This window comes from Muscardinus avellanarius (assembly GCF_963383645.1).
Source record: "Muscardinus avellanarius genome assembly, chromosome: 7".
NCBI classification, from domain to species: domain Eukaryota; kingdom Metazoa; phylum Chordata; class Mammalia; order Rodentia; family Gliridae; genus Muscardinus; species Muscardinus avellanarius.
The window spans coordinates 112,191,792-112,203,884 of NC_137793.1; the positions used below are offsets into that span (position 1 = coordinate 112,191,792).

Sequence of the window (12,093 nt, forward strand, 5' to 3'; positions counted from 1 at the left end):
CAGCCTCCAAGTACTGGGATTACAAGCATGTACCACCACACCTGGTTACCCCAGCCCGTAACAACAACAAGAACAACAACAGCTCAGCCGGGTGTGCTGATGCACACTTGTAATCCCAGTACTTGAAAGGCTGAGGCAAGAGGATCACAGGTTTGAAGCTAGCCTCAGCAATTTAGTAAGAACTTGTTTTAAAATAAAAAAATAAAGATAGGGTTGGGGGTATAATTCAGAGTTAGAATGCTCCTGGATTCAGTCCCCAATACCAAAAACCAGAATGACGGTATAGACACTGTAAGCATTTAAGTTAACTTAGAAAAATTTATATGAATTTGAAAATGGGCCAGCTAATATTTGGAAAGAAAAGAGTTTAATTTTGAACACACTGCATTTCAGGTGTCTGTAAGGTATTCATAAACGTGGGCTGTAACCAGTGAGGAATACTGGACTTTGTGGAATAGGCTAGGTAGGAGGGGGCAGGAAAGAGGGAAAGAGAGAATTCCTTCATAGTAAGGAGAGGTGTCTGGGGAACTGAGCATGAGTTCACTTGTAATATTTAGAATTCTTTTGTTGTTGTTGTTATTGTTTTAAATAGACCATGGATCCTTATTATACACCAGGATCAAAACCACAGTTGACTCCGGAACAAAGCGCATCCTCGAGTCTTAAAGATTACCTTGTAGGTGTCACCCCGCTGCAGAAACGACTGGAATCGGTCAGGAAGCAGGCTTCACTTGTGCCCAGCCCACCTCGAAGGAAAATCCCCCAGTGTTCAGAGCTACAGGTGCGCTTTGTGCTCCGTTGGTTGGCCAGTAATTGAGACTACCTGAACAGAACATGTCTGTGCTTGTTACTATTTAAAATATTTGTAGTTTAGGCTGGGCGTGGTGGTGCACACTTGTAATCCCAGCATTCGGGAGGCTAAGACCGGAGGATCGTGGTTCTCGGACAGCCTCAGCTACTTAGTGAGGCCCTCTGGAATTCAGTGAGACCCAGTTTCAAAATAAAGAACAACAACAACAAAAAATAGGGCAGAGGGTATAGCTCAGAGGTCGAATGCCCCTGGGTTCCATCTCCAGACCCGCAAAAAAACAAAAAAACAAAAAAACAAAAAAAAACTAGTGCTGGCAGTGAAAGTGACAGTTCTTAACCTAAAAGCAGGAATTGCATATAAACTAAAGATTGGAATGTACAGTTCAGTGCTTCCTCATCTTTACAGTAATTTTGCTATATATTTTTAAAATTATAAAGAAAAGGTGTGTAACTGTTTCAATGAATGCTTTAGTCTGGACACATATTTTTCTTAGGCAGATCTTTGTACTGAAAGTTCCAAAAAATAGTTGGACCTATGAGACTATGTCATAATGCATAGGTTCTGTGGAAAATTTCAACTCAGTAGGAAATTAGGAGCCTATTGGGGGAAATATGTGAAACCCTAAACAGTTTTCAGTGATACCAATACAAATAAAGTGTTTTGGATGGTATTTGTAGTTATAATACAGCATAGCAAAACATACTCTCCATTATCTTTTTATTTGATTTGTTTAAACTAAGCATTGTGTCAGAATGGTTTTGCTAGAAATTTTCAATTAGTTAGTGCTAATCAAATTATGTACTTCCAGAATACTTATCCTCAGACTCTATAATTTGAGGTTTCTAAAAGTAGAACATAAGTGTTCATCCATCAGATATTTATTGAAAGCTTATAATAAATGGCTTTATTCTGGTTACTAGAATGAACAGAATAGCCAGAATCTCTGCCTTCATCAAGCTCCCAGACTAGTGGGGAAGACAGACGATTCAGGTCAGGCACGCTGGGCGTGGTGGTGCGCGCCTGGACTCCCACTCTTTGGAGGCTGAAACGGGAGGATTGCAGGTTGGCGGCCAGCCTCAGCAAGTACTGAAGCCCTCCCCGGCTAGTGAGACCCTGTTTCAAAATAAAGAATTAAATAGGGCTGGGGTATAGCTCAGGGGTGGAATGCTCAAAATGAGCCAGAATGCTTATTAGAGGTATAAATCAGTTAAATGTATAATGTCAGGTCTTAAGTGCTGGGGGGAAAACTACAGCGGGTCAGGAGGTGCGTGTGACCAGGTGGGAGCAAGGGGCTGCTCCTGTAGATGGCGGCCTCCAGTGACGGCCGGGCCCGGAGGCGAAGGACCAGGCGTGGGCGCCCAGGGAGGAGCGTTCCCAGAGGGCAGGGCGCAGGTAGGAAACCTGCCGGAGGGTCTGCCAAAAGTCCCACAAACTCAGTCCAGGTTTGCTCTTGGGGAGTGCAAAGATCAGGTACCCAGTAATCGATTTGTATGAAATACTTAAAACACTGTGATTAATTCTTCTCACAAAGGTTTCTTTTCCTAAACGTCTTTTGTCTTGATTTTTTTTTTTTTTCAGGAAGATGTTGATCCTCATAAGGTTGCTTTCCTCCTGCATAAACAGTGGACTTTGTATAGTTTAACTCCCATGTACAAATTCTCCTATACTAATCTCAAGGAATATTCTAGACTTTTGAGTGCATTTATTGTTGCGGAAAAGCAAAAAGGAATTGCTGTGGGAGTGGGAGAAGACTTCGGCATCCAAGTGACTTTCACTACTCTCCTGGGAATGAAAGGGACGCCGAGGGACCCGGAGGCGCTTCTCGTCCAAGTACAGTGCACAAGCAATACTTGCTCCGGGGGGAAGAGACACTGCATCTTCTCTTTTCTTGGTTTCCTTCTTTTCTTCCTCTCTCTCTCTCTCTCTCTCTTTTTCTGGTTCGGAGGATTGACTCCAGGGCCTTGCACATGCTAGACAAGTGCTTTGCCATTGCTGGATCCCCAGCCCTTTTTATTTTGTTTCGAGGCAGGTGTCGCTGAGTTGCCCAGGATAGCCTCTAGCGTGCAATTCTGTCTCAGCCTCCCTACGTGTTGGAATTATAGGCCTGTACCACCACGCATGGCTGAATTTTCTTAGTCTGAAAATTGTTGTGATAATTTCTTACTGTTTTTACATACTTAAGTTTGTGATTTTAATTTTTTGTGGCATTAGGGATTGAACCCAGGGGCATTCTACCACTGAGCTCCACCCGCAGCCCATTTTATTTTTATTTGGAAACAAGGCCTTGCTAAGTCGCTGAGGCTGGCCCTCTAAGTTGCCATGCCCAGCTTCAGATCTTATTTCTAATGTGCTCGTTAATTTTGAGGAGATAATATTTAGGAGTGAATGTACATTTGGACTTAATAAACCTGCTTTACTTTTCTTTGTAGATTCTGTCAAAAGCTCCATTGCCGTCTGAGGACCGAGAAGGGAAAGTGTTATGGACTGGTTGGTTCTGCTGTGCTTTTGGAGATAATCTGCTGGAGACTGTTTCAGAAGATTTCACCTGCCTCCCCTTATTCCTTGCAAATGGAGCAGAGTCTAATACAGCCATAGTTGGAACTTGGTTTCAGAAAACCTTTGACTGTTGTTTCAGTCCTTTGGCCATCAGCGCATTCAATCTCTCCTGGATGGCCGCCATGTGGACTGCATGTCAGCTGGACCGTTACATGGCTACTACTGAATTTCTTTGGTCTGTACCCTGTAGGCCTCAAAGCCTGGACATTTCTTATGCAATACATCCAGAGGATGCCAAGGCTCTGTGGGACAGTGTCCACAAAACACCTGGGGAAGTCACACAGGAGGAAGTTGACTTATTTATGGACTGCCTTTATTCACATTTCTATCGGCATTTTAGAATTCACTTATCTGCCACAAGACTGGTTCGTGTTTCAACCTCTGTAGCTTCTGCACATACTGATGGAAAAATAAAGGTAGGTCTGAACAAATCTAGTTAAGTGACTTTTCTTATTGTTGCCAAACTGTATGGTAGAAGAAACATGTTCTTCACATGAAGAAACACATTTGAATGATGCTAATTCCAGATGGTGGAGAGACATTTAATCATTTCTTCTTTTTTTTTTTTTTTTGGTGGTCCTGGGGTTCCTGGAAGCCCTTCTACCTCCGGGCTACACTCCCAGACCTATTTTTACATTTTTATTTGGAAACAGGGTCTTCTAAGGCAGGCGCGGCTGGCTTCGAACCTGCGCGATCCTCCTGTCTCTGCCTCCCTAGCGCGGGGATTACAAGCGTGCGCCACCACGCCTGGCTATTTAATCATTTTTTATGTGATGGAAACTTTAGACTCTTCTAGTTATTTTGAAATCTATAATAAATTATTGTAGTTGTCCTACGGACTATCAAATACTAGAACCAATTTTCCCAGTTGTATTTTAGTATCTATGACCTCTTTTCTCCTTAGCCCTCTTCCTTCTCCCTGCCTGCCCTCTGGTGACCACTATTCTATTCTCTTCTATGAGATCAACCTTTTAGGCTTCCACAAATGAATGAGAACTTGTCATACTTGTCTTTCTATACCTAGTAAACCTTAATCCTAATTTGTAGAACAACTCTGCAGTTGTCTGTGTGCATTCCTGAAGACTGAACTTTGAAGCATTTTACCATTGAGCTACATCTGAGCTCTTTGATTGACTTACATATTTATTTATTTATGGTGCTGGAGATTGAACCCAGGAGCATTCTACCTCCAGCTACTTCTCCAGCCCTGTTTTATTTTTATTTGGAAACATGCTAAATTGCTGAGAACCTTGCTAAGTTGCGGAGGCTGCTTTCAACCTGCAATCCTCCCATCTCAGCCTCCCAAGTACTTGGATTACAGGTCTGTGCTACCATGCCTGGCTTTTTAAAATTTTTTATTTTGAGACAGACAGGTTCTTTAAATTGCCCAGGCCAGCCTCACACTTGTGATCCTCCTGCCTCAGCCTCACAAGTAGCTGGGATTATTACAGCCAAGCGCTGCTGTGTTCTGCTTAGGGGTTTTTGTTCATATTTTACAAAATAAGGAAACTGAGGCCAAGATAAGTTTAAGTGATACATGGAAGATAGCAAGAAGAATCAGGAGTTGAACTCTTACTTCTTAGGGTCCATGAGCATCCCGTCTGAAACTCTTGTTTTATAAGCCGGAGGTCACAAGGCCATGGTAGGCTGGGAAATCGTTTTGGTAGGAAGAGATCACTGTTCGCTGGGCGTGGTAGCGCACGCTTGTAATCCCAGCACTTGGGAGGCTGACCAGGAGGATCACAGGTTGGAAGCCAGCCTCAGCTACTGAGTGAGGCCCTCCGCAACTCAGTGAGACCCTGTTTCAAAATAAAGAATAAAAAATAGGGCTGGGAGTGTAGCTTGGAGGTAGAATGCCCCTGGGTTCCATCCCCAGTACCACAAAAACAAAACAAACAAACAAAAAGAAGAGATCACATTATAAAACTGAACAAAACTACAGAAAAAGGGAAGAAATAGAAACTATAATTCCATTATATTTCAAGAACATTGTGTTCAAACTTATTTTGACAACTTGTAACACTTCGTTAATACTGGTCCTTGGGCCTGTGACCCACAATTGATTTAGTATGGAGATCATCACTAATTGTAAATAATAAATCATTAATCTATCAATTAATAATATTTTATTAATGATATTTTAAACTACAGTAGAAAAAAATCTGGCCATGGAAGAAAGGGATCCAAAGACTTAAGTATTTTTATCTATTTTGATTTTTGTTAGCTTTCGCCGTAAAGCATTCATTAGTGGTAACGAGGTGGAAATCTTTGCTGTAGGAGAATTGAAATATTTAAAGATGGTTAATATATATATATATAATTTTTTTTTTTTTTTTTTTTTTGGTGGTACTGGGGGTGGAACCCCGGGGCTTTCTACCTCCGGACTATACTCCCAGACCTTTTTTATATTTTATTTGGAAACAGGATCTCAGTTGCTGAGAGCCTCACTCAGTAGCTGACAATGGCTTCGAACCCGCGTGAGCCTCCTGTCTCAGCCTCCCAAGCGCGGGGATTACAAGCGTGCGCCACCACGCCCGGCTGGATGGTTAATATTTTAAATTTTAATTTTCTATCATTTGTGTGGCTCGATACGGAAATGTTTTGTAATTTAGCTTCATTATTAAGATCCAGTCCTTGGCAGCATAGTTTAGATGATATTGTTTAGTACTATTTGCTGCATGTTACCAACAAAACCTTTTGAAGGAACCCACAGGTCCTGATATTGACACATTTCTGAGGCTCTCTGAGCGTCAAAGCAAGTGCTGTAGCAATACCTGTGTAGACTGGGATGTTCCAGGCTGATTCCAACCAGGAAAATACCAGCTCTATGTACTGAAACTATGACTTGGTGTGTTTACCCGGCCCGCTGGGTCACCGCTTGGGAGGTGTGTTGTCCCAATAACTGGCAGCATGGCAGACCTGCAGTGCACCTTACAATATTAAAGCAAGGTTTTCATTCTAAAACAGAATAAAACTGTTAAATAAAAGAATAGAAACTATAAAAATGAGAGTATATTACATGTGCTAAGCTTAATGTACTAAATCTAGAAATTAGAGCAATGTCACGATTATTCAAATATCAAACTGCTTCATTGTAATTATGCTATTTTAAATGTCTTCTTCCTCTTTCTCTCTCTCTTTTTAATCAGATTCTGTGTCATAAATACCTTATTGGTGTGTTGGCCTATTTGACAGAACTGGCAATTTTTCAAATTGAATGAGGCCTGTGTGGACTGTAAGTTATGGATACGTACTCTCTTCTCATTGGTTATGTGCTTAGTTGCTATGCTGAGAGGAACTGCAGAAGTAGGCGCCTATTTCTGCATCCGTTTTCACACAGCACCTTTGGAGTTGCCCGGATGGAAGCCAAGAAGGTTCTAGAAGAACAAGTGCTGGGGTCGGAGCGAGCCATAGCTCGTGTGCTGGTTGTGATGATTTGAGATGTCTCTAGAAAAGTGCTGGGTTGTTAAGTTTCTGGTCATCTTTTGAAAAAAATATATTTTAAAAATCAAACTTTCAGGATACAAATGAGATGTATCTAATTTGGGTATTTCGGGTTTTAGTCTTTAAAACCTGTAATCCCTTTAAAGCATTTTAGGCTTGTATTCAGAGGGAACTTTTGTCGTCTTCTAAAGACATTTTCCTAACATTATTTTGCTATGGATAACTGGTTGTCAGAATTCCCTCAAAAAGAAAATAAAAACGAATGGACTTTTATCTAGCACTAATATGCTTCTGTTTTTAATACTGTTCACTTCTTATTATAATGTTGAATTAAATGTTTACTTTAAAATGAAGCAGTTTGTTTCTTAGTGTTTTAATGACACCTTTTAGTGCCTCAGTTGTGGAAGAATTAGGCTTTTTTCTAGCATAAAGACTATAAAACCAGTAGTCATATGGAAATGCTAAGATACAGAGTTGAACAGCACCTGCGAGCTCCTTTGAGGGCAGAGAAATCTTGGTTAGCTTTTGTGTCCCTGGTTTAGCATAGCACTTGATAGATACCTGTTGATGAAATGAATTTTAATCAACTTTCCTTTTAAAGATGGAAACTGAGATCCATGATGTTTTATATCTGAATTTCTTCTTTTTGTTTATTGAGTGTGAGATCTTGTCTTACTTTAGACAAGAAACAGTGTTTTTTAAAGTCTGGTTTGAAGGAAATTAACTTTAATAGGTTCCCATTCTAAAAACAAAGATTAATATGGGTAGGAGTATTTCAGATAAACTACAAACAGCAGATATAGTGGGAAGGAAGCGTGGATTTTGGAGCCAGATATTCATTCCTTTGGCTGATACTTAGCTCCTCCTGTGTGCTTAGTTAGTTGCTGATTAGGTAATAGACACAAAGACCAGAAGAGGTCTGTCTTCTGGAACTTACAGTCCAGTGAAGAAGGCAGAAGATAAATTCACTTCAGGGGAGACAGATGCTAGGAAGAAAGTCAGACAGTCCAACAGGAAACAGTAAGACGGTGGGACCTACTTTGCCAACACATTCAGAGAAGGTCCCTCTGAGGAAAGGACGTTGGGCCGAGTCCTGAAGGAACAGGAAGCAGCCAGGGGACCACCCTGGGAGGGCGAGCCAGGCAGGTGGAAGGGGAAGGAGCGGGCAGATTAAGGACTGAGTCTGTGGCCTGGGGATGGTGAGAGGGGGCTAGGAAGCCAGGGCCTGGAAGCCGATGAGGTCGAGCAGAGCGGCTGCATCCTTGAACCTATCGCCCATTTCTAGCCGAGGCGCCTGGCTGCCCAAAGTAGAGAGGATGTTTTCCAGCCTTCGTTATAGGTAGCTATCGTCATGTGTGTAAGTTCTGACCCTGGGATGTAAATGGAACTGTCACAGCGTCTAAGAAGTTTTCTTAAAAAATAAAGATGGCATGGGACTGTGGGGATGTAGCTCGGGGTCAAGCACGTGCCTAGCGCGGGAGCCCTGGGTTCAACCCTGGCACCACGGCAGAAGCAACAAAAGCAGCTGGCTTGTGCTCCTCGGCCCTTTGGCTCGTCTATACTAAGTGCAACATGGAAGAAATGGCTGGTGTTCCAGGCCCAGTAGGACCTGGGGCTGCAGGCGGAGCTCAGCCTCGAGGAGCTTGTCCTGACTCCTCTCAATACCAGTGCCTGATTGAGCAGCCTTCTTCCAGACTTCGCTGTCAGAGAAGTAAACCTCTCTGTGGAAGCTCTTGGTACTTGGCGCCTCTGTGGCTCATAGCTGACCCGATTCTAACTTGATAAAGAGGAAAAATCTGCGTGGTCTCGGGTTTTACAGGTACTGTGGAGAGAGTGCTTTTATTCCAAATGCAATGGGAAGCTACTGATGGACTAAACAGGAGAGGTGCGACCCAGTTTGTATTGTATTAGATATGAGGGAGAATGAGTTGTGGGTGGACAAAAGTGGAAAAAGGAAACAGTTAAAACTCCTTGCCGGGCCGTGGTGGCCACGCTTGTAATCCCCGCGCTTGGGAGGCGGAGACAGGAGGATCGCGCAGGTTCGAAGCCACCCGCACGCGCTGGCTTAAGAGACCCTGTTTCCAAATAAAAAAGTTAAAAAAAAAAATAGGTCTGGGAGTGTACCCTGGAGGTAGGAGGGCTTCTAGGAACCCCGGTACCACAAAAGAAAAAAAAAAAAAACTCCTTACAACTGGGTATGGTGGTACATGCTAAGGCTGGAGGATTGCAAATTTGAGGGCAGGTTGGGCAACTTAATGAGACCCTGTAATCTCAGTACTTGGGAAGCTGACACAGGAGGATCATAAGTTAGAGGCCAGTGCACGTAACTTCATGAGACTTTGTTCCAAAAAATTATTAAAAAGGGCTGGGGGTATAGCTCAGTGGTAGAACATACCTGAGTTCAATCTCTAGTACCACTACCACTAAAAAAAAAAAAAAAAGAATTTTTAACATTAAATTTAATTGGAAATATTAGAATGAACTCATTTATTTTTGAAATGCAAAGGTTTTTAATTTGATGAAGTCTAATTTTTCAGTTTTTTTCTTCTATTGCTTTTAATGTTGAATCTAAGAAATCATAGCTTAACTAAGGTCCTCTTATCTTTTATTTTTCCTTACAGTCTCAGAAAGTATAATCCTATCTTTCCTTTCCTTTGTCATACCAGGTGTTGAACCCAGAACCTTGCACATTACTAAGGAAGCACTCTACCACTGAGCTACATCCTAACCATTTTAAAAAATGGATTTTGAGGCAAGATATGGATAAGATTACGTGTGTGTGTGTGGTAGTGGGGATTGATCAGTTCTACTTCTGAGCTATGAGCTACATCTCCAGCCTTTTTTTTTTTAAAGTTTGAAACAGGGTCTCAGTAGTTGTTGAGGCTGGCCTCAAACCTGCAATCCTCCTGTCTCATCCTCCCACGTACTGAGATTATAGGTGTGCACCATAACGCCCAGCTTAAAGATTAAGATTTTGAAAGTTTATATTCATTTGAGAGCTGGGCATGGAGGTGCATGCGTATAATACCAGCCTTGTGAGGCTGAGACAGGAGGATCTCAGGTTTAAAGCTAGTTTTAGCAACTTAGTGACACCCTTCAGAAAAATAAAATACATGTCTGCATGTCTGTCTGTCTGTGTATGGCTGGGGGTATAGCTCAGAGATGGAATGTCCCTGGGTTCAATCCCCAGTAGCAGAATAAACAATTAAAAGGGTCAATTGGGCTGAGCGTGGTGGCGCACGCTTGTAATCCCTGGGCTTGGGAGGCGGAGACAGGAGGATCGCACAGGTTCAAAGCCAGCCTCAGCTACTTAGTGAGGCTCTCAGCAACTTAAAAATATATATAAAATATAAAATAGATCTGCAAGTATAGCCCAGAGGTAGAAAAGCCCCTGGGGTTCAACCCCCAGTACCACCAAAAAAAAAAAAAAAAAGTTCAATTATCTTTAGACGTTTGGGTTTATTTCTAGACTTTTGAGTCTATTTCATTTATCTCTGTCAGTCTTTGGGCCAGAATCACACTGTTTTGACTACTCTAATGTTGTGGTGAGTTTTGAAATCAGGAAGTGTGAGTTCTCCAACTTGTCTTTTTATCAAGATCATTTTGGCTGTTTGGGATCTTTTCTGCATTGCCAGAATTTTAGAATCAATGTGTCCGTCTCTGCAGGAAAATGAGTTGGGATTTTGATGACTGTGTTAAATCTGCCGATCACTTTGGGGAACATTATCATGGTGATGATCTTATAACCCATGAACATAAAATGTGTTTCTATTTATTTAAACCTTTAATTTCTTTCCAAAAGACTTTTGCAATTTCTGTGTATAAGTACTGTACTTTCTTTGTTTAAATATATTCCTATGTATTTTATTCTTTTGATGATATTGAGAGTGGAATGTCTTAGTTTCATTTTCAGATTGTTGTTAGAGTGTAGAAATACAACTGACTTTGTGTTCTGTATCTTGACCTTGCTGAACTTGCTTATTCTAGTAGTTTTCCCACAGAATTCCTTAGGACTGTCTATAGATAAGATTTATGTCCTATGTAAATAAAGACAGTTTTACTTCTTAATCTTCAGTCTTTTCTTTTTCCTGTCATATTGCCTCAACTACGATCTCACGTACAATGGTGAACAGAAGTGGCGAGAATGTACGTTTTTACCTTGTTCCTGATCTTAGTGGGAAAGCGCCGAGTCTTTTCACCATTAAATCTGATATTGGCTGTGTTTTTACCTTGATGTTCATGGTCGGGCAGTCCCCCACCGCCCTGAGCGTGTTCAGGAGGGCCCTCTTCCTTCTCAGCGGTTAAGAAGTACCTGCAGTGTGGACCTGTGAAGTCCATGACTGGCTGGCCTGTGTCTGCACAGTAAGGACATCATGGTGGGCGCACAGGGCGGAGGAGGCGATTACTTCATAACCACCAGGAAGTGGAGAGGAAGGCACCGGGGTTCCCAACGTCCCCGATGATTTAGCATCCTCCAGTTAGGCTTTCCTGAAGGTTCTATTCCCTCCCAGTGTCCCGTGGGCTGGAGGCCACCCTGTTGGCCAGGGTGGGACATTTCAGATCTAAACGACAGCAGTCTCACGTTCAGTTCCCGCCTATTTTGGCAGTATGGCATAGAAATAAATGGAGTGGGCGGGTCTGGAAAACTTACCTAAGGTGGGCTTTATGACAAGGTGACTAATCAATGGGCTTGAAATGATTGTCCTTCCAGTTCAAAATTGTATGATTCTGAGTTTCACACCAGAAAACATAGGTTAGGTAATATAAGATAGATGGATATATAAAGTCCTAATTCTAGCTGGTGACCCCTTTATTCCTTCAGTTTGAAAGCATAACTTTATATAAAAGTAGTATAAATGATATAGAAAAATTCAAATGAAATAGCAAAGATACAAGCATTAAAACCAGTCATCAGAAAGTTTTATGGTAAATACTACCTTTATTTAAAAAAGTTATACATGCTAGAAAAAAGCATAAATGATACATGTAAACAGTTGTTTACCAAATACTCATTTTTTTCCTTGAAAAAGGTGCAAATGATCTTTAAATGTAAACACAAAAGTTGCCAAACATTTTTATTATGGGGAAAAGGGTGAAGGGGAAAGGGGAAAGGTTATTCCTTTTGGTTTTGGTTAAAGTCTTTTTTTTTTTTTTTTTTTTTTTTTTTTTGCTGCAGTGTTGGGGATGGAACCCAGCTGAGCTACGCTCCATCCCTTTTTCAATTTTATTTTGAGACAGGGTCTGCTAAGTTGCCTAGGTCTATCTTGAACTTTCGACCCTCC

The 12,093-nt window shown here is 41.7% G+C and overlaps 1 protein-coding gene across 1 annotated transcript; it reads left to right on the top strand.

The window, feature by feature from the left end:
• Positions 1 to 595: 595 nt before the first annotated feature.
• CENPL (centromere protein L) lies at positions 596 to 6,588 on the top strand (the record flags this gene model as incomplete). Its single annotated transcript, XM_080698530.1, has 4 exons — positions 596 to 781; positions 2,390 to 2,641; positions 3,241 to 3,783; positions 6,517 to 6,588. 4 exons carry the CDS (start codon positions 596 to 598, stop codon positions 6,586 to 6,588), a joined length of 1,053 nt encoding a protein of 350 aa, XP_080554656.1.
• Between the last annotated feature and the right edge of the window lie 5,505 nt (positions 6,589 to 12,093).